The following is a 22,156-nucleotide window of genomic DNA, read 5'->3' as shown; positions in this document are numbered from 1 at the left end:
GCCATTCCCTACGGAGAATTCACTAGAGCGCGCAGAAACTGCAGTGAAGAGACTGATTTTGAGGCCTGTCTTAAAGACATGAGAGGGAGATTTATCAACAAACGCTACAAAACACACACTCTACAAAAGGCAGCCCAGAGAATTGGGAAAATCCCTAGATACAAAACCTTACTCACCAAAAAAAAGAAAACCGACTCTGAGACCCAACCGGTCAGACTCATCACTGACTACAATGAGATCAGCACTGTTATCAGGAACAGTTTCAATAGACACTGGAACACCCTACTTAAAGATAGGGCACTGAGGGAATTCATCACCGACAAGCCTCAAATTACTTTCAGACGTGGGAGAACCCTAAAAAATAGACTCAGCCCCACAGTCCCACGCACTGCCACAAACACCACGTGGCTCACTCAACATACCAAGGGTTTTTTCAGATGTGGGTGCTGTGGTGCCTGCAAATGGGCAGTCAACGGCATCAAAACGTTCACTATTGCAGTGAACCAAAAATTTGAAGTCGGGGGCAACATCAATTGCAATACCAAGTATGTGGTTTACATCCTGGAATGCACGTGTAAAAAACAATACGTGGGGAGCACCATCAGACCTTTGAAAGAACGCATCCTGGAGCATGCTAGGGCGATGCGCAATGGTGATGCCAGATATCCTATGGCCATACATGCGATGTCCTGCCCCACACAAGGTACTCAGAAGAAACTCACCTTTTTTGGAATAGACACTACACCACCGAATGTCAGAGGCGGTAACCGCGAATTGAGACTACGTCGCCTGGAAGCAACCTGGATCATGCGCTTGCATACTGTGAGACACGGATTGAACATTGACCATGAGTTACAGTACTTTCTAGGTTCCTAATCTGTCGGGACTTGGCTGCTCTCCTTTACCAATGAACGTCATTTCTGGTTTTGGAACTAATGACCGTCATTTCTGGTTTTGAAATTTTGAATGTTTTTTCTGCTTGCCTCACGTATGCCTTTTGTTTATATGCGCTCTTTAACGTGTTTTTATAGTTTCTTCCCCCTCCTCCCCCTTTTTTGTCTTGCTACTATTTCTATAGACCACCTTACTCTATTTCACAACACTCTTTGCAGGTCTAATTTTGTTTTGACTCTCCCTCTTTCTTATTAGACCTCTTATTTACCCAGTACGTCCAACTCATGCACACTCCTCTTCTCGCTCTACCTACGAGTGCTATCCTGTCGTTCTTGCTCCACCAAGAACACCTTATTTCTGTACTACCGATGCCTCTTTTCTCCCCCGTCTCACGTTTCTGCTCGTCTTCTGTTATCCTTTTTATACCCTGTAATTCCCTTGATATCTCCGTGTTTTCTCCTATAGTCCTGTGTTTCCCTTTTCACTCGCCCCTTTCCTTTCACCATACACCTTTCAACTCCCCTTTTTTTCTACCCTGACTCTGTCACCGCACTGGAAGTTCTTATCCTCACTTCCGGTCCGCCGGGCTGGGTCGTTACGTTCTAGTCCTTTTCCTTAAATTCACTTCCGGCTCGTCTACACGCTGAGCGCGAGACGATTCCTGCTCCTTGCCCGGACCCTTCGGTAAGCCCTTGCCTATGCCTCCGTTAGGTAGTCCTTGTCCACAGACCCTTTACACCTTTACCTTCCTTTCGTAGATCTACCGGTGGATTGACTTACCCGTCATCCACGCCTCCCAACGGATTTACCCGCCTTTTCACTTTGGTTATACTAGAACCAGAAACTACGAGTATTTTTCCATTCCTACGGTAAGCGACGTTTACTTTGGCGTACTTACACTTACTGCCCGGCTATCTCTCACCTTGTCACTTTCCATTATAGTTTCCGTCCGAAGGTTCTACTTCAGCCCATACTCCGCGGCTGTTACGGTGACATCCTTGCACCTCTCCACTTGCACTTACGACCAGATTTGCTGCCATGTTTGTTCAGGTAGATATTCCTACCGTATCCCCACGCGCTCCCTTTATTCTGTTTATCCACTATTTCTCTCCTACACGGTGTTGCATCCAGCACCATTGCATGGTGGTTCGTCCATTGGTTTCTTGTTGTTCTCAGTAACGCCGCCACCCCCTCTTCAGTCTCGCTGTCCTCTACACCTATGTCTATTGACGATGTTTCACCCTCTCTACTCTATTCCTTGCTATAATTTTTCAGGTGGACCTGTTCCCGATCCTATTGTTCGTCCTTTGTTATACTTGAGCTCTGCATGCCTGCTGTCTCTCATCTACAGTTTTCCCATTATTTCGCCGACTTTTGGGATTTTCTCCTTTTGTTTACTACTCCCACTTTTCCTCACATATCTTTTCTATTCCTTACTACTAGCCTTTTCCGTGTTCCTCTCTACGAATGGCATTCGTGTTTTTGTGATGCTTATTTTATTCTTACTCTCGTTTTGGATACTTTTCACTGTGACCATGATTCATTCACGATGCTTCTTGGACCTCTGATTTTTCGTTGCTTGTGGTTCCACAGACATCCATTCAAGATCCTAATGTTGCCTGATTATTATGGCTTGGACCCACCTTAATAATTGTTTCACGTTTTGCTCCTTTTGTTCCACATTGCTGACCTTATGTACCTTTCTCTCTTGCCATTCTGTTTTGATTGTTCCCTGTCCGTTCTGGCCCTACGTTTCCACTGAGAGACCTCCACCTCCCATCCCCCACCTCTGATCTCCCTTGGTTGTTTGCTTTGCTTTGCTGTACATTTGTTTATTTGTTCTCTTTGTGTCCTTCCCAGCCCTGAAGAGTCACAGGTTGTTTCCCGTTGACGAAACACGTGTCGGCTGGTTGTTCTCATGTTCCTTTTTCATTTGAAGTCACGCACTATTAAATCTGCAAAGACACTTCTGGTGTAGACTTTCTTCGTGCTTTAGACCATACCCTTCGGTCTCTCTAACTTGAGTTTATCTCATACGTGTGCGCAGAACCTGTTTCCATATCAACCAATCTGTTGAGTTGCCTGTGTTCTTCCCTCAACCAGATTCCGTGGCAGAGCGTGCTTTGCACACTTTAGATGTGGAAAGAGCTTTCCTTTACTATGTAGAAAGGACTAAACCTTTCCGCAACACAAAACAGCTATATGTTGCTTTTGCTCAACCACATAAAGGCAATCTTATATCAAAATCAGGCATTGCAAGGTGGATAGACAAGTGCATTCAGACATGCTATGCAAAAGCAAAACAAACACTTACAATCCCCCTAGAGTGCACTCCACAAGCAAACTAGGGGTGTCTATGGCATTCTTAGGTAATATACCCATAGATGATATCTGCAAAGCTGCAACATGGTGTACACCTCACACCTTCACAAAACACTGTTGTGTAGATGTGTTAGCAAGACAGCAAGCTAGTGAGGGCCAAGCAGTTTTACGTACACTATTTCAGACGTCTGCAACAGCTACAGGTGAACCACTACTTTGAGAGAGAACTGCTGTATAGCACATGCAAAGCATGTGATCTACAGCTCACATGCCTCGAACGGAAAATGCTACTTACCCAGTATGCATCTGTTCTTGGCATGTAGAGTTGTAGATTCTCATGCGCCCACCCGCCTGCCCGGTAACCTATACCTGTTGCAGTAATATCTTACTTAGATACATACATACATGGACTTCTCTTACTAACTTCATTATCACCCTCTGCGGCAAGCAATCTAACAATGAAGCCAATGCCCATGCGCACTATCAACGAAAGGATGAGTCATCTACCTCGTGACTAGAAAGACTTCTTCGAACCAAAACAAAGTGCAATCATCTGGACCCAACATTAGATGGCAAGCTATGCAAAGCATGTCAATTTACAGCTCTACATGCCAATAACCGATGCATACTGGCTAAGTAGCATTTTCGTTTTCATGATGCAAAGTTTGGCAGGGTATAGTAGAGCATAAGAAATGTTTGCCTGTCGAAGCACTTGGCGGAAAGAAATTTCCTTCTGGCACCCTGTACCGCGATGGTGAAATCCGGATCCAGAGAGATACGGTTACCATGGTGCGTTGAGGTTTTTCGTGCACCAATCGGGGTCTCCCTGACATGTGGAGCGTCTGCTTCAGAAGGAGAGCTTGGGATTTCTGGCATCCTGCTTGCCCATGGTCACCGTATTTGTGTATTTGCTGTTACAGCATGCAAGCAGGGCCTTTCCTGAACCGGGTCCTCACCACCCGGTGGTGCAGCTCGATTAAAAAAGGTGCTCAGATTCGCTGGAGGTGACATGAGCTGCGGATCATGACATCCCCGGCGAAGCACGCAAAATTGCCTGTGGGCAGAAAGGACACGAGGCACACCAGGCCTCAGGTGCCAAAGGCTTCAGCCTGTGCCACTTGGCAATGCCCAACGATCCTCCACGCACAGTCCCCCTCTCACCTCGTGTTCTTCGTGGGGGCCGCCCACCAGATCACGCCTCGCCAGGGGCAGCTCCCATCAGTTCTTGCCATGCAGTGGTGAATGGCTACCAGCCAGCCGTGAAGCGCTGCTCCGGTTATGGCGCGCCTCCGCCCCAGACCGGACAGGTGGGCAGCAAATGACAGAGTAAGCCAGGCAGATTTCTTCCTGCTCTTTATGTGCAGCCACAGCAAGCTGTCTGCGCCCCACAGCCGCTGGGCCTTCCTCTTCTCCAGTTGGTACGCCTGGCAGGCTGCCCGCCTCCAAGACCTCCCGGCGTGCGGTCCACAGGTACTCTGGACTTGGGCAACGGGAAAGGATAACACCACTCAGGCTGAGAGACTGGTGTGGTCCTCGCGTGTTGCTTGGGCCCAGCTCACTCCGGGGGCCACCCACCTTGTGGGGACGTTCTCGGGGTCTTTCCAAGCGGGCGTCCACTTGTGTTCCTGTTTGGCCAGTGCTCCACAGCCAGCTGTGCAGGGCGACTCCCCGAATGGCCGTAAGCTGTCTCTGTGCCAATCGCACTCTGTTTCGGGTTGCCAGCAGTGGATTCAAGGACCTTCACAGCAGTATCCATGTCGTTGGAATGCTTTACATGAGCACCATTTACATTACACGCGATCATCAGTCTTCAGGCATGGGGTGATTAGGAGATTTGCGCAGAATCACAGGATGGTGTCCTGATGCAGAGACTCGAACCTGTTTCTTTTTGGCAGCAACTCTAGACTTTATGCCACATCCTCTCCTTTGATAAGTCAGCCAATCTAAACAAGCGGGTAGGAAAGTTCAACCATCCCATAAGTCGTCAATCAGTCAAGATTTATAAAGAGGCCGAGGGAGGGGTGGTGGGCGGGGCTAGAAGGGAAGCGGGAAAATGGCAGGCAGATGGGAGCTCAAAATGAGGGGGGAAAAACAAGGCGGAGCAGTTAAAAACGAGGGAAAAGCAGGAGAAAGCACAGGAGTGCTGGGTCTGGGGCCTTCTTAATGGGGTCATGCTTCAGCCTCCATTAGGCAGGTCCTGGGAGGAGTGAGGGGTGCAGGGAGGCAGTGGGCGGGGCTAGGCAGGAGGCGGGAAAGTGTGCAACAGGAAAACAGGCGACCGGTGGGAGCAGAAAATGAGGAAAAACAAGGATAATCAGTGAAAAATGAGGGAAACGCAGGCGAAAGCACTGAAAAAATGAGGGAAAGGAAAGAGAAAGTGAAAAACGAGGCAAAAACAGGAGAAAGCAATCAGAAAAAGGGGGGCGGGTGAGGAAGCCGAAAACAGTAAAAAATAATCTGGAAAAGCAGGAGAAAGCCCTCCGAAATATGGGTAGAACAGAAAGCAGTGCAGCAGCACCGGAGAGCTGGACCTGGGGCCAACAGGTGTTTAGAAGGTGCTTAATATTGAACTTTTGCCCGGTTCCATGCTTTGTATATCTGAAAGAAACAGTTAGTTATAGATTCCTTACCTTAGCATTACCCCCAGGCGTCAGACTGGATCCGGAAAGTTTTTCGTCAGCAGTACCCCTACGCATCGGTCGGTGGCATCGGTCAACTGCCCGTCCGTCGTCGAGGTTGCCGGGATGACATTGTGGTAGCTACATAGACGCGACCTTTGTGTGCTGACATCAGTTCTTCCTTTTCTCGCGCCAGCAAGCGGAGATCCGGAGAGAGCGGTACCCCCAATCTCTTTTTGACGGACTTTTTTTCTTGACTTTTGTCGTTTTTTTGAGTCTACCGACTCCTGGTGCACGCGGGATGCCCGGCTTCAAGACTTGTGGTTCCTCTAACCGCACCACGTGTTCCTCTACTGCCTGGAGCGGGACTATGGCCTGAAGTCTTTGCGGGCGCCGTCCCGAAAGCTACTTGAGGCCCGGCAGTCTGCTCTGCGTCGTTCGAGGTCCAGGTCGCTTAGAAGGTCGAGGCACCGGTCGCGGAGGCAACGTCATTCTTCATTTAAGTCTTCGCACTCTGGGTCAGGTAAGTTAAAGCACAAGAGGAAGACGAAGAAGCGTCGTCGCTCTTCGACTTCTCGCTGTCCGTCGGATGACGCGACGAGGGATGCAGGTTGTGTCCCTCCTGCTGCTCCGCATGCAGAGCCCGAAGAGCCGACTCGGGGTTTCCCTCCCTTCTTGGGACCCGGAGCGACACCCGCTCCGCGATGCATGCTATCATTGGGTGGCCGGACTCCGCACCTCCGGGCCCGCAGACTCAGCCGGGGGCCCTGGGCCTTCAACGCCGGCGGCTCTGGCTCCGGTACCCGCAGGGTCTCCTTGGATCCAGGTCTGGATCCGATCGGCGCCGGTTGACCTTATTATGCCTCCCCTGGCGCCGATTCCACTGGCACTACGTCCGCCAACGGCGTCGGCTGTGCCCCCAGCTGATTTTGACCCCGCCCCCAGCAGACGTCGACCCAGGCCTCCACCTCTAGGTAGACACGGAGCCGGACCAGCGTCGACTGACGTGACTGGTACCTTTGTGCCCCTGTTCCACCCTGGCTCTTTGAGAACAGATTGGCAGCCAGAGGAGGCTGAGGAGGACTGGGAGGGATCTGGAGACCCTTTGACCGATCAGTCAAGGTATGACCAGGACTGGAGAGTGGAACTGGGGGAAGCCAGTGGTCTGGATACCTCACCAGACCTTGGCATGTTGTCTCCGCCTACCGTGTCTACGGAGGAGGAGCGTCATATGCAGTGGTGTTGCATAGGGCGGCCAAGGCTCTCCACCTCAAGCTACCTACAGTGGCAGTCGGGACTAACCTCCTGACAGAGGTCCTTCAACCGGCAGCAAGCTCTTCGGAGCCCCTGCTGCCATTTAATGAAGCCCTCGCAGACATCCTTTTGGGCACCTGGTTCCAGGCCCAACACGGGGCTCCTGTGGACAGGATGATTGCCCGACGCCACCGCCTAGCCGAGGGCGACGCCACTTTACTCTCCCACATCCCATCCCTGTGAGCTTGGTGGTCCAAGCCTCTACCTCCAAGGGTGCACTCCCTACCGCTCCACCTGATAGGGAATCCAAAAAGCTGGACTATCTTGGGAAGATGTTTTCTTCCTCCAGCTTAGGACTGCGGTCGGTAAACACCGCAAGTCTTTTGGGCTGTTGCGCAACTGTGTCCCCCATGGAGTGGGTGTAAGTGCTGCCTCAGTGCCCGGAGGAGGCCCGGGCCGTGCTCTCCCGCGCAGTTGCTGAGGGGAGAGATGCAGCGAAGTTTACCATCCACTGTGGGCTGGATTCTGCCAACACACTTAGCAAGACGATTTCCATGTCAGTAGCCCTTCGACGCTACGCCTGGTTGCGTTCAACTTGTTTTTCCGGGGATGTCCAATCCACTCTTATGAACATGCCCTTTGATGTCAGACAACGTGCTAAAGCACTTTAAGGACTGTCTGCTACGGCCAGGTCCTTGGGCCTCTCCACCACCTGCCCTGCGCAGTCTGCCTTTCGCCCCTTTCGTGGCTTGGGAAGGGGTGCCATGCCACGTCCCGCCCAGATCCACAGGCCAGCACAAGCTGTTCAGTCTCAGCGCGGCCGGGTACTTTGGAACCAGCGCCGTGGTTCTGAGGGCCAGCGGGTGCGCCAGTCCACTACAGCCCCCTCTGCAGCAGCCTCCAAACCCTCCTAGTCTGACCTTTCAGGGCCAACAAACGCCGGTGTACGGCAGGATCCGCCATCACCTCCCCCACTGGCGCAGCATAACGTCGGACAGGTTTGTTTTGCAAATAGTCCAAAGGGGCTACTCCTTACCCTTCGAGACTACCCCTCCACCCATGCCACCTCAGTAGCATCACATGTCGGAGGATCATGTGTCCCTTCTCCAACAGGAAGTTTCGGCACTCTTGGACAGGGGAGCCATTGAGCGCGTTCCTGCCACAGGAGTAGGTCGTGGTTGCTGTTCCCTCTACTTTCTGGTGCCCAAGAAGGACAAAGGCCTGCGTTCTATTTTGGAACTCCAGAACGTCAGCCACTTCCTCTGGAAGGAGAAGTTCAAAATGTTGACGCTCGCTCAGGTCTTGTGAGCTCTCGACCATGGAGACTGGATTGTAGCGTTCGACTTGCTGGATGCCTATTTCCACATCCCCGTCCTGCCGGCCCACGAGCACTTTGTTTACTGTGCTCCCCTTTGGCCTTACAAGCGTCCCTCAGGTGTTCACGAAAGTGATAGCGTGGTCGCAGCTCATCTGTGCAGATCAGGGGTTCCAGTCTTTCTCTATCTCGACGACTGGTTGTTGAAGGCGGGCTCCCGCCTCCAGACTACGGCCGACTATAAGAAAGTGGGTTTCTGTTGCAGTAACCCCCCCCCCCTTTTTTTGCCTAAATAGCTGATGCACTTTTCCTTGTTGTGCCCTGGGCTCCTGCCAATCAGGTGCCCAGGGCCTGTGTTCCTTCCCTAAAAACTGCCTAACAGCCTAAACCCAAATTGGCGAACCCTGGCCACATGTCAGCCCCTGGTAAATGGTACCCTAGGTACCCAGGGCCTTGTGACCAGGGAAGGCCTCTAAGGGCTGCAGCACTCATTGTGCCACCCTTAGAGGCCCTGTATCCTAACACACACACACTGCTCTTGCAGGCTGAGTATCTGGATACAAGACAAAACAGAGAGTCGACATGGCACACATCCCTGTGTGCCATGCCCACAACCTACACTGCCCTGGCATACATCAGCCACCCCTCTAGCTGGGTGCCCTATGCCAGTGGTGTGGACACAGAGGCAGGAGGCCTGTGCCCCTACAGTACCCAGGTCCATTCCTGGGTCCTGTAAGTGCAGTGCTGCCAGCTAAGAGTATATGGTGCTGGGAGCTTGTCAAACACGAACTCCACAGCACCATAATGGCAGCACTGAAGGCTGAGAAGTTTGGTATCAAACTGCTCAGCACATTAAATCCACACTGATGCCAGTGTGTGATTTAATGTACAAAGCACCACAGAGGGCATCTTAGAGAGGCCCCCTGAAACCTAAACCTACAATCCACGTCTGTTCTGAGGCTGCCTAGGCTGCCACACAGCAGACTTGTTGCTGGACCCCTGGGTAGGAGAGCCCCTGCTCTCCTGGGTCTGCAAAAATGCACATCCTGGGCGAGGTGCTAAATCTCCTCCCCCAGGATGGGCAGGGGGAAGCTTCAAAGGCATTCCGCCTCTGTGAGCTTACCCAGGCCACTGCAACCCCCCACTCTGGTGGGAAGCTTGGCCGGAAACCCCAAATAAGGACAGGGGATGTGCCAGCCTGCCAACCCCACCCCTCAGGTGGGGTAGGCGAAGTGAAGCACATCTCCGGGCTCTCGCCATCTTGAAGATGGGAAGCCCTGCCCAATCAGGACTAGGCTCCTGCCCCCCTCCCACAGGAGAGAGGCAGGATAGGGGGTGTACCCACCCCAGGACAGGGACCCATTGGCCCCTGCCCTTCACCTACCTGTAACGCCCCTAAATCTAGTATTTAGGGGCACCCTGAACCTTCCTTCCCGAGATCCCAGATTCGAAACTACAAGAAGAGCAAGAAGAACAAAGACCTGCCCTGCAGCTGCTAAAAAGAGGAAGACACCAACTGCTTTGGCCGCAGCCCTACCGGCCTGTCGACCCTCGAACCTGCTCCTGCTCCAGCGCTGCATCTCTCGTGGCCAGCAACCTCACCAACCCCGGAGGACCTGGCTACCTTTTGGCTCTAAGCCCCTGGGACTCCCATGAGTAGAGGCTCTACTCGAAACCTATCTCTAACCGCTGGCAGCAGCCCGGAACCGCGAACCCAGCACACTCTGCACCAGCCGAGCCTGGCCAGTGCCGGAGTGAACAAAGACCCTGAGGACGACCCCACGGCGACTGACTCCGAGTCCGGCACCCAAGGACCTCCCTCGACATTCCTGAAGAAGCCTGCAGCCTCAGAACCAGGTGCCCCCCCCCCCCCCAAACGGCGATCAACTGAGGGTAAGATTCCCCGACACCTAAAGGCACCCCTGCACACGGCGCCCCACGGCCCCCTGTGTCCAACCCCGGAGTACCTACCTATCCTCCAACTACCCAACTTACCTCTCGAAGTGGTGGTGGCACCTGAAGAGTCCTCGTCCCCGAGCTTGCAGTCTTTTTCCTAACCGGAGATTTCCCATTGACATCCATTGAGCGCCCGAAGGCTCAAAAGCACTCTGCACCCAGCCGCCGGAGTGGCCCTGGCAGTGAAAACTCTACTCCATCCTACTTGCCCTGAGTAAGTGACCAGGAGCCCAGCTCCCACAGCCGCGTGGCTTGCCAGTCAGCAGCCACCAAACAAGGCCCCCCTATCCCTCATAGGATAACATTGGGCCTAACTCTCTCTGCACCCGGCCGCCCTAGAGCCGCTGAGGGTGAACCAACGGTACCTACCTGACCCCGGGAGACCCCTGAGTCTGTGCCCAGAACCTCAACTCTGCCAGTCGAGTACTTACCCTTAAACCCCAAACTCTATTTTCCTCATAGGGTAACATTGACTGGCTTTTTCCTGAAATTTCTTCTAAGTGTGGACTTTTCAAATCTTCAAATATTCACCAAAAATCAGCCGAGTGACAAAAACGAATTTACTCACCTGTTCCTAGGTGAACTCCCAGTGCTGGATCTTGGTGCCCAGCACTGACTCTGAAAAATCTCTACAACTGTACTTACCCTTAACTCAATTTTCTTCCATAGGAAACCATTGACTGTTTTTCTGTGAAATTTCTTCTAAGTGTCGATTTCTGCAATCTTTAAATATTCTTCAAAAATCGTATAATATCTGAAAATGTAATTGCTTACCTGTTTTGGATAAAGGTCCCAGTACTGAGTCTAGGCACCCAGTACTGGATTACAAAAGTAACGAACGTACTGTACCTGTAACCTGCATTTTCTTCCATAGGGAATCATTGATTGTTTTCTCTGAAATATTTTCTAAGTGTCAACTTTTAAAATAGCTAAATATTAGTTAAAAATCATTACAGTACTTAAGTCGACTTTCATCACTTGATTCTGAGAACTGACCCAGGACTGAATCTAGGATCCAGTCCTGGAATTCCAAAAGTAATTTTAAAAGTAACCTGTTGCAAATGTAAATGTAAATGTATGTGTCTTGTAAAGCGCACTGCTGCCCTGAGGCGTCCTGGCTAACTTGAATTTACCATTGAGCTCAATGTATTGTTGTGTTTAAAAATAGAGTTGCCTACTGCAACCACTTGTAACTGTTTACTAAAGTCTATTGCATATTGCAAAAGTATTTATATGAAACATCTACTGTTGAGAAAGTATATTTTAACTCCAAGTGTTGGTTCTAAAATAAAACAAGCATATATTTTTTTTATATAAACCATTGGCCTAGAGTTCAGTTATTGAGTGTGTGAAACCATTTGCTGACTGAGTGTGTACAACAAATGCTTTACACTGTCCTCTGGTACTGCCTTACTGCTCGACCAAGCTACCACTTCAGAGAGTAAGGTTATACCTAACTTTAACCTCTGTCAAACCCTGGGGGACTGTGGACTCTGTACACCCTGTACCTATTAAGGAACAGTATATACAGAGCCACTTTCTCACACCGACCTCTTGCATTCGCTGGGGTTCTAAATCAACGTGTCGAAGTTACACCTGATTCCCTCTCAACAGCTCCTCTTCGTCGGAGCGGTTCTGGACACGGCGCAGTTTCGGGTCTATGCTCCCGAACAGCCAGCCCAGGATATTTGGGCTAGGATTCCGATCTTTCAGCCTCTATCTTGGGTTTCGGTCAGGATGACTCTGAGGCTGCTGGGCCTGATGGCCTCCTGCATCCTGCTGGTGGACAATGCCAGGTGGTATATGCGGGCTCTGCAGTGGGACCTGAAGTTCCAGTGGGTTCAACATCAGGGAAACCTGTCCGATTGTGTCCAGATCTCGGAGGGCACTGCACACCAATTGCAGTGGTGGCTTACGAACCAGGATTGGGTTAACTGCAGATCCCTCTCCCTTGCTCAACCAGAGTTCACAGTGGTGACGGTGCATCAAGTCTGGGATGGGGCAGCCACATGGGGGAGGCGGAGATCAGAGGCCTCTGGTCTCCGGCGGAGGCCAGGCTCCACATCAACCTTTTGGAGCTTCGGGCGGTTCGTCTTGCACTCAAACATTCCTTCCCTCTGTCTGGGTAAGAGTGGTGCAGTTGTTCACGGACAACACCACCATCATGTGGTACTGAAACAAACAAGGCGGGGTGGGGTTGTGGACCCTATATCAGGAGGCCCTCCTCCTCTGGACATGGCTGGAACATCAGGTTCAACACCTGGCAGGTTCCCTAAACGCCAGGGCGGACAAACTCCGCGCCAGTCACATGATGGATCATGAATGGCGTCTTCACACGGAGGTGGTGCAAACTCTCTTTCAGCAGTGAGGAGAGCCTTGGTTAGATCTATTCGCCACCGAAGAGAACGCGCAATGTCAGCAGTTCTGCGCGTTGGAATCTCCAAGGCTGCACTCGGTAGGCGACGCTTTTTGTCACGAGTGGAGTTGCGGTCTTCTATACGCCTTTCCGCCAATACCACTTCTGCCCAGAGTTCTGAAGATCAAGTGCGATCTGGCCCAAGTCATTCTTGTGGCTCCGGATTGGGCACAAAGAGTCTGGTATCTCGAACTGCTCAACATGGCTATCGATCCTCCGATCCAACTGCCTCGTTGGCTGGATCTTCTGTCGTAGCAGCAGGGGACGGTCCTCTACCCGAAACTGTCCAGCCTCCACCTCTTTGTGTGGAGATTGAGTGGCAGCAGTTGACATTGTTTGACCTGTCTCCCGAAGTCTGTGATGTTATCTTGACAGCCAGGCGTCCCTCCACTAAGACGGTATACGCCTGCAGATGGAACAAATTTGTGGCATGGTGCACAGCAAAGGCTGTGGATCCCACTTTCTGCGGTTCTCTTGTTCCTCCTTTCTTTGGCCCAGCAGGGCTTTGCTCTGGGCACTCTAAAAGGCTACCTCCCGGCCATTTTAGCCTTCCTTAGGCTTCCTGATCAGCCTTCTCTTTTCAAGTCCCCTGTTGTAAATAGATTCCTTAGGGGCATTACTCATCTTTTTCCTCCTGTTCCGTTCATAATGCCCCAGTGGGACTTGAACTTCGTGCTTACCTATCTTATGTGCGCTCACCATGAGCCGCTCCATAACTGTCCTCTCTGGCTTCCTACTTTGAAAACTGCCTTTCTGGTGGCCATTACCTCTGCACCCGGGGTGAGTGAGCTACAAGCTCTTTCTTCCAAGTCTCCCTTACTGGCTGTCCATCCGGACAAGGTCGTCCTTAGAACTAGACCTTCCTTTCTTCGAAAGGTGGTTACTTCTTTCCACATTGACCAAACAATCACTTTGCCCACCTTCTTTCCGCCTCCGCATCCTTCAAAAGAGGAAGAGAGGCTCCACCGTCTGGATTGAAAACGTGCGCTTTCCTTCTATCTGGATAGCACGAAGCAATTCCGGGTGGACGACCAGCTCTTTTTTGGGTACGTGGGCGCTAAAGGTCGGGCCGTACACAAACGAACCATCTCCAGGTGGGTCGTTCTGTGCATCAAAGCTTGCTATTCTTTGACAGAGAAGGAGCCTCCAGTGGGACTGCACTCCCATTCCACCAGGGCGACGGCGTTCACCACTGCTTTGGGACGGGAGTCCCCCTCAATGACATCTGTCAGGCAGCTACGTGGGCATCGCTGCACACAGTCACTAGACACTACTGCCTGGACAGCCAAGTCCGGAAAGACTGCTTCTTTGGCCATTCTGTTCTCCAGGACTTTCTGGTGTGAACTTAGTTCTCAGACTCACCTCTGGGGTTGGTTTTGCTGGGGTATCTATTCTAAGGTAAGGAATCTGTAACAAACTGTTTCTTTCAGATTGACAAGTTACTTACCTTCGGTAACAATATATCTGTAAGAAACATAGGTTAGTTATAGATTCCTTACCGCTCCACCCATCCTCCCCGTTCTGCAAACTGACTTCTAGGGTTAATGACATCCTTTCAGGGTCCTAGTTTTGTGCCTCTCTCTCACCACCCATAATTGCCGCAACAAGTTGCATGGTGTGATCTATATGCAGCTGCTGAAATTAACTAGCTGGATTCATACTCCTGGTCTACAGTTCACATAGACCATGTGTGACCGCCTTGCCAGTCATGTGAAGCTGTGTCCCGCCTCACACCCCCCTCCGGTGTTACTTCCTTCGCAAGCATGCTAAATATGCCTTGCCAGCCCAAGAGGTTCTGCTCAAGCAAAGCCAGCAATTTACTTGATGCTTGAAACAAAGACATGCCACTGCTCTGTTACCCTTCCGTGGCCTCCAGACAATTTGGATGATGCAGACCAGGTACATTGTTCTCCATTTCTATTTGAAATTCTTACGCTTGCTACCCTCAAATAAACCTTCTACAGTAGCAGCGCAGTCCTTTAAACCACTGTACCCCAGTCGAGGGTTCGGTGTTTCCCCCCCATTGGGGGGTTCAAAACATTACCTGGCATTACCGGGCCCTCGTTGGTCCAATGTCTTCGCACCAATCTTAGCACGCTTTTCTCATATCCCCCTCCCTCCCTTCCCAGGGGTCACCTCTCCCCTTCTTGGTTTTCCTCTTGGGTGACTTGAACTGGTAATTTCTGGGCCCCTGGCAGCTGTTATTGCACCGGCCCATGATGACCACTTTGGGGGCAGCTTCTCCCAGTTCTTGCCTCTGTGCATTATAAAAGGATGCACGTCTTGTCCCCCCCAGACATTTTCCTCTGTTAGCGCTTCTGAGTGGCATGCAGAAAGATACACCACACTTTCTTGACTGCCATGACTTGCTGCACTCAATACTGCATGCTCGTGAGGAAGTGATTGCTACTCCATTCCCCTGTAAGTTTATCTCACGACCGTTCCTAATACACAATAAAGTACCTACATGCGTTTTTGGTGCAAGTCCACCTGGATCCCTCCCTTACTGTAGATCAGTGGTGATACTGTGGCTCCCAGACAAGAGCCCTGTCCCCAAACTAACCTCTGAGATGGATTTACATCAAGTTTCCACACTTTATGTACTGCACCCCTGTTTCTTTACATAGAATGGGACTGATACTGGCTCGGATTTATTATACGGGCACTCGGGCAGTGGACCGGTATCTGAGTTGCATCTGTGGGCTGTTTTTAGGACAGCGTAGTGGCCGATTTGTGCTGTCTGTGCTGTTCAGATGCAGGCAGATGGACCTCTGTTGGCTTCCTTTTTCCAACAGGGCAGTGGCGTCATTCCGAGTCTCTTGCTGGGCTGGCCCTTTAATGTATCAAGATTGAACAGGTAGCTTGAGCAGAAGTAGCCTCACTTATATTCAGGCGTGGTTCACCATTCCATTGTAAACTAATCCGTGAACAAAGAGTCCTGGCAACATTTGCATTTTTTTTATTTCAGTAAAGTTAAGAAAACATGCCTCTTTTAGAGAAACCCTGCCCCCTGAAGCAGTGTTTTGCGAAAAGGTGCGATCCGCAAATGTGGGACCCCTTTTTTTTTTTTTTTTTTTTTTTGGGGTGCCGGGCCTATTTTTGATTCCAGTCCAACCCTGGACTGATGAGGCGCCCGAGACATAGACTTTTTACACATTGCCTGAGGATTCTCTGCTCTTGCTAGACTCTGATCATTGGTATTCAACATCATCAATTCAATCATTGACTTTTCACTGTAGTGGTCCCCTGTAATTATCCTGCTCAGCTACATGAAGGATGTCACATCTGGGGTTAGGCATCTAATGTCTCTACTGCTGAAGAGGAGTGTGGCAATGCATTGGGGCTGTCGTCCCGCCCCTGGTCTTGGGTGTTGGCTTAGAGATGCTATTTACTGCCAGAGCAACTTGAGGGGTAATAGAAGCTAATGCGTGTTAGATCTCATCCTAAAAATGTGGGGCATACTTACTGTCTGATTAGCACTCCGTACGGACCTGGGTTCGCCGAACCAGGAGCTGGAAGATCATGTGCCCTTAGCCACAGCCAGTATTGTACCATGATATGAGTGTTGACATTCAGCTATACTATAGCATGCGGGTGTACTATGAGCATTTAAATTAAGTGTTATTGCTGCGTACTTGGTTAATCCATAGGCTGAACCAATACGTACAACTCACCATACCTTTTTTGAATTGGGGCAGTATGTGCCTCTGTCATTATGTACTGCAAAGTTTCATGATGTCTGATCTATCTGTGTATTGCCTTGTGTATTTGCACACTGCACACCTGTGAACTGTTTGATTCTTATCTCTAATACTATAATTAAAAGGTGAAACAACAAGTTGGATATTGGGACTTTGAGGTATGGTATCCTGCTCTACAGAGCCTTGAAGATCTTTCTCCAGTCCAATAACTAATATTTCATAAATTTTCATTTTAACATAGTATACTATCCAGTATATGAATGGGCTTCATAAAAATTTTAAAAAATTGTATAGCTGCTCTTATATTGCAAAGATGTAGAAAATAAGAATGGACGGAGATTTATTAGCTGATCAATTGAGACTTTCAAAAGTGCACAGGGGCAGTTCTCTTTCTGGACAGGCGTTCATTGGCACTGATACACCTTATTTAATTTGTTTTATTCTGACCACATTTTATTAATTAATATATATTTTACTTTTTCCCAAGGCACCTCCTTTTTTGGTAGACCATGGAGAAACTGGACCTGTACGCTGCAATAGATGCAAGGCATATATGTGCCCTTTTATGCAATTCATCGAGGGAGGGCGGCGATTCCAGTGCTGTTTCTGCAGTTGTGTTACAGAAGGTAAGGCTGCGGCAACAAAAAAATAAAATGGAACTAGAGCAATAAATCAAACGGAAAGATGACACACATGGTAGTAGAATTATGGATACATTTAGATTTGGTAAAAAAAAGTATTTACACTTCAGAATTTCAAATCTGGTTTGTATATCAACTCTTCATTACTCAACTTTTATGAGGGACAAAGAGTACGTTTAGTGCCATTTTATACTGTATAGAGCACAACTCAGATTTCCCAGAATAATGTGCAGAAAAAATGTTTTTCTGCTTAGGACACAGTTATCATCATGCTATCAGCATTACTTTACTGGTGATAACATCATTATTTTTGGGATAAGTAAAAGAATGTGGGGCCATTGCTTGAGAGCTGTGGAAAAGGAAGAATTCAAGGCATAAGAGTTTTTGATCCACACTGCCTGAAGTAAAACCAAAGCTGTACTTCCATCCTGATGTCATTAAAGGCAATGAGGAGGATTGAATCTGTCCGATGGCTAGGGTAAGAGCCAGTTTAGGATGTTGGGTTGAGTATGTGAACGGAAGGCCTCCAAATCTGTGGCGCTGTTTTTTTGAGTGTTTTGAGCTGGTGATTCCCCTGCCCTGTAATAAAACTCTATCAGAGTGTCTTGGAGATTTTAAGGACTTTTAAAGATGCTTTATAGACTGTTCTCATGCTTGGGGTCATACGCTCTGCTCCACAGGCATTTGGCTTGGCATTTTTTAATTTATACTCGAAACAAAGCCGTAATAAGCCACAGCACTGGTTTTTCGTGATTGGTTTAGTCTCTTCAGCAAGGGGTCTAGGGAGTCCGCCATTCCAAAAATGTTGTCACAATGATGGGCATACTGGTCAGTAACTGAGCTACTTTGCGAGAGAATGGAGAAGAGCAGTTGTCACCTGAAGGCGATGTATTGGACCACTGATGGCATAGTTTGATTGAAATGTTTCTTGTAAACTAGGAATCTCAATAGAAAACCATACTGAAAGGTGATCTGATGAAACTCACGGGGAGGTCTGAGAGATTATCAATAACTCTTATTTGAATTGAAAAAAATCTTGTCCTCAACCCAAATACGATAAAGCATATGGCCTGCAGAGACCGGTTATTTGTGGTTTGCAGCTTCCAAGAACTCTGCAGGCGACTGAGCCTGCTTGTCAGACATCCAGCCAAACAATAGTCTGCAGTAATGATAGGAACAGCTGAAGAGGTAACAACCTTTGTCACAAGGTGGCATAAACCTCAGATTTTAGACCAAGTGGGGATTGAGTAATTTTATTCTTTATTTTGTTATCGTACTTGGTAATTTTTGTGAGTCGGGTAAGTATCAATCACAGGATGTTAGCCATTTTTAGGTTTTGCCTGTGCTGTGCTTGCAAAATCTCTTGTATTTGAAAAAAGAAAAAAAAATCTTAAAAGGGACTTTGAGCCTACCCGTTTCTTACCTTTACCTACCATTGGCTGGCTCCCACGTGGCACCCATGTTAATTTACTTACCATTAGCTGGCTGGCTCCCACGTCACTTTAGTTTCATTGGTCAGTGCCTTCTCCTCGCCTCCGTCTTCTCTTGGGCTTCGAGTCACGTTTTCGTTGTGCCGTGGAGCCTGGACCAAGTACTGCTACCAGTGCACAGTGTCCTTACACTGCAGGCTCCTGCTGTGCAGGCACTCTTTTCTTTACTTTTAGACATGCACTCAAACAGTGTATGCCTCTGCAGTCCCTCTCGTTCACGCCCGCTTAAAGTAAAACAAAAACAAGTATTGTCTATGCTAGCATTGACCACGTAATAGCAATTCATTTTTTGTTGTTTTTCTTAAAACCATACTCGTAATTACGTGGTGGTATCACTTCTGATGGCATTTTTTAAAAATAATGCGGTGTATGTTAACTCATAGGTTTTCTATTGAAACTGAGCAAGCAGGGAGTGTACTGCGTACTTCATTGTTAATAATCTGGAGAGTCCTGGCCACATTAGTTTTAACATACACCTACGGTGATGAATGTCTACTACGTATTGCAGTTGAAAACATTAGCAGCGACTATAGATACGGCTGCTCTTTGTTTTATTTAATACTTCAGATTACGTATCTATTTAATCTCAAACGTGAGGCGCGACTGCCAGATTGTAGATTACTTTTACATTTAACACATTAAAAAACACATGTCTTTTGTTCACTTTGATTATAATTATAATGTAATTATATAGCACTTATTACCCCTTACGAGGTGCTGAAGGGCTTTACATTGGTGGCATGCTGCTCCAGTACCCAAGGTAAATTGTCCGGTTGTGTTTTGGGGTGATTTCTAGGTTCACTCTGATGGATTTCACACCAGAGCACATCTTAGATGGCATCTCGAAGTCTGCAGTACGGCTTTTTTTGTTGTTTTTTTAATCAAGTTTTTATTGTTTTTAAAACTCATAAAACAATTCAGCAAATACACGGAAATCATAGGTTTGAATTCATTCTTAAAAGCAGTGTAACCCACTATCATGACCCCCATAAGACATACACATACGGGAGAGGGGACCGGGTTAATCCGGACCCTCCACATTCCCCAGCCACTTCCCCCACACTCTACGATATTTCTTGACGCACCCCTTGGCCATGTAAAGGGTTTTCTCCTGGGCCGCGCACCAGTCCACCCCTCTATGCCACCTCTCCAGGTCAGGCGGGTCGGGGCTTTTCCAAGCCGCCGCTATGTCCTGCTTGGCCACCATCATAGCTGTATTAAAGAATAACTTTTCGTTTCTGGACAAGATCATCTCGCCTTTCCGCATCAGCTGCCAGTTTTCTTTCTGCAACCAGATTCAGTAGCTCAAACTGCAGTGCACACCTTAGATGTTAGGTGGGCGCTCAAGCACTGTATTGATAGAACTGAGTCCTTCCATAAAATTAACCAGCTCTTTGTAGTTTTGCTAAACCTTAAACATGTACTCACTGTACCTCTCATGGCACACTCTACATGTAAAAAGGGAGAGCCCATGGCCTTAAGGGAGCAACCAGGAAAAGAATACTATATACTTTAAAACTATGTTCCAAATGAACAGGGCAAACATTCCGAAATGTTTGTGTTCGAGGCATGTGAGCAGTAGATCACATGCTTTGCATAGATCACCATGTAGTGTTGGGTCTGGATGTTTGTACTTTTGTTTTTCTTCGAAGAAGTCTTCCTAGTTACGGGGTAGGTGACTCCTTCAGGTGATCGTGCGCATAGTCATTGACTCCATCTTCAGATTGTTTTTTCCGGCATCGGGTTCGGATTTTACTCACTGTGCTCCGGTTCGACACCAATCCTTCGGTCTACCTTTCGGTTTTATAGGATAGCCACTGCTTCGGGGAAAGTGCTGTATAGTCTATGCAAAGCATGTGGTCTGCAGCTCACATGCCTCGAACGGAAAATGCTGCTTACCCAGTATGCATCTGTTCTTGGCATGTAGAGCTGTAGAATCTCATGTGCTCACCCACCTTCCCGGGTACCTGTAACTGTATAGTTCTCTTGTTACCATACATACATACTCATGGACATCTCTATTCTTTACTACAACTCCATTCTCTCACCCTCTGCGGAAAACTATCGGAAGATGGAGTCGATGACCATGTGTACTATCACCTAAAGGAGGAGTCACCTACCTCGGGACTAGGAAGACTTCTTCGAAATAAAACAAAGTGCAAACATCCGGACCCAACACTAGATGGCGATCTATGCAAAGCATGAGATTCTACAGCTCTACATGCCAAGAACAGATGCATACTGGGTAAGTAGCATTTTCCTTCCTTCATTGCCGCCTTCTTTCATACTTATGTCCTTCTACCCTCCATCATTCTTTCTTTTTTTTTAGGTCTCGGCCTGGCGAAAGCAGCGCATGCGCTGCTCTCGCCATGCGAGGGCTTCTTGGAATCAATACGGATTCCGAAGCCGTGTCTCCGCTCCGCCTGCAGTTTTCATTTGTGCGCGTCATTTGGCGTCACAAATTATGCAAAAGGAAGTACAATAATTGCACCGGAGGTATTTCAATCCCTCCTGGTTGCCACCCTGTCCCCTTTTGGCCCCGCCCAGCGGGATTGGATCTCTCACTTGCGGCGTTACACACTGTCCTTCATTAGCTGGGGCGCACTATGTTTTACACACAATGCCGACAGCTTGTTTAAAATGCACCTCGGCGTGCTCCTGTTGCCATCTCCCTCGGGCCAAGGCTCGTTATTCAGTGCGCTTTTTGTTTTACAATAGCGGCCCGGCGGCGCCGCATATCTCTGGCCAAGCCATGTTATTAAGTACGCTTTTTTGGTGACAATAGCGGCCGGCACTGCACACAACACTCGCTAGACGCTGCCTCCATGCCCACGCCCGGGTGTATGTCCAAATTGCACCCGTCCGCAAAGGGATGGCCCACTGCTCGTCTAACACGAGCGGTCCCCCTCCTTGCGCTCTGCTCTGGCGCGAGCCAGTGGCGGCCAGAGGGCGTTGCTAGGCAACGGTGCAGCCGGGGGCTCCGACTCCGAGGGAGAGCTGGGCTCCCAACCATTCCTGCCCCAAGGCGACTCTGGAGAGCCCAGTGCGCCCGCCGGCGGTGAGTGCTGCCTGAATGCTTGCCTCGTCTCCGCTCTACTGGGGGGTGCCTGCATGCACTTCTGGGGGGAGGGAGGGGGCCTGCGTGCATTCTGTACCTCTGTGCACTGGTGGGGGTGTGCGCCTGCATGCATGACTAGTCTCCGCTCTGCTGGGGTGTGGTGGTGGGGGGGTCTGCTTGTTGTACCTCTGTGCACTGTTAGGGTGTGAGGGTGCATTCCTGCTTCGTTTTGGCTCTGCTGGGGTGTTCCTGCGTGCTGTACCTCTGTGCACTTCTCAGGGTGTGCCTGCGTGCTGAACCTCTTTCCACTGCAGGGACTGTACCTGCCTGCTCGACTTCTATGCGCTGCTAGGAGCGTGCCTGCTGGCTGTGCCACTTTGCACCGATGGGGGTGCGCCTCACTCTTCTACCTCTGTACCCTGATGGGGGTGTGCGCGTGCTGTACCTCTATGCACTGCTTGGGGATGTGGGGCGGAGGGGGGGGTGAATCA

At 49.4% G+C, this 22,156-nt stretch overlaps 1 protein-coding gene across 10 annotated transcripts in view; it reads left to right on the top strand.

Annotated features, from left to right (window-relative positions):
• SEC24C (SEC24 homolog C, COPII component) overlaps positions 1-22,156 on the top strand; it is a 1,178,749-nt gene that overhangs the window by 425,836 nt on the left and 730,757 nt on the right. For all 10 annotated transcript variants that reach the window (XM_085603503.1, XM_085603507.1, XM_085603502.1 and 7 more), the window contains one exon: positions 16,964-17,102. In XM_085603503.1, coding sequence (XP_085459629.1) covers positions 16,964-17,102 — 139 coding nt within the window. The remainder of the gene's footprint in view (positions 1-16,963; positions 17,103-22,156) is intronic.

This window comes from Triturus cristatus, chromosome 1_2, assembly GCF_964204655.1.
Source record: "Triturus cristatus chromosome 1_2, aTriCri1.1, whole genome shotgun sequence".
NCBI classification, from domain to species: domain Eukaryota; kingdom Metazoa; phylum Chordata; class Amphibia; order Caudata; family Salamandridae; genus Triturus; species Triturus cristatus.
Note: the sequence above shows the minus strand (reverse complement) of the source record. Positions and strands in the feature narration are given on the sequence as shown.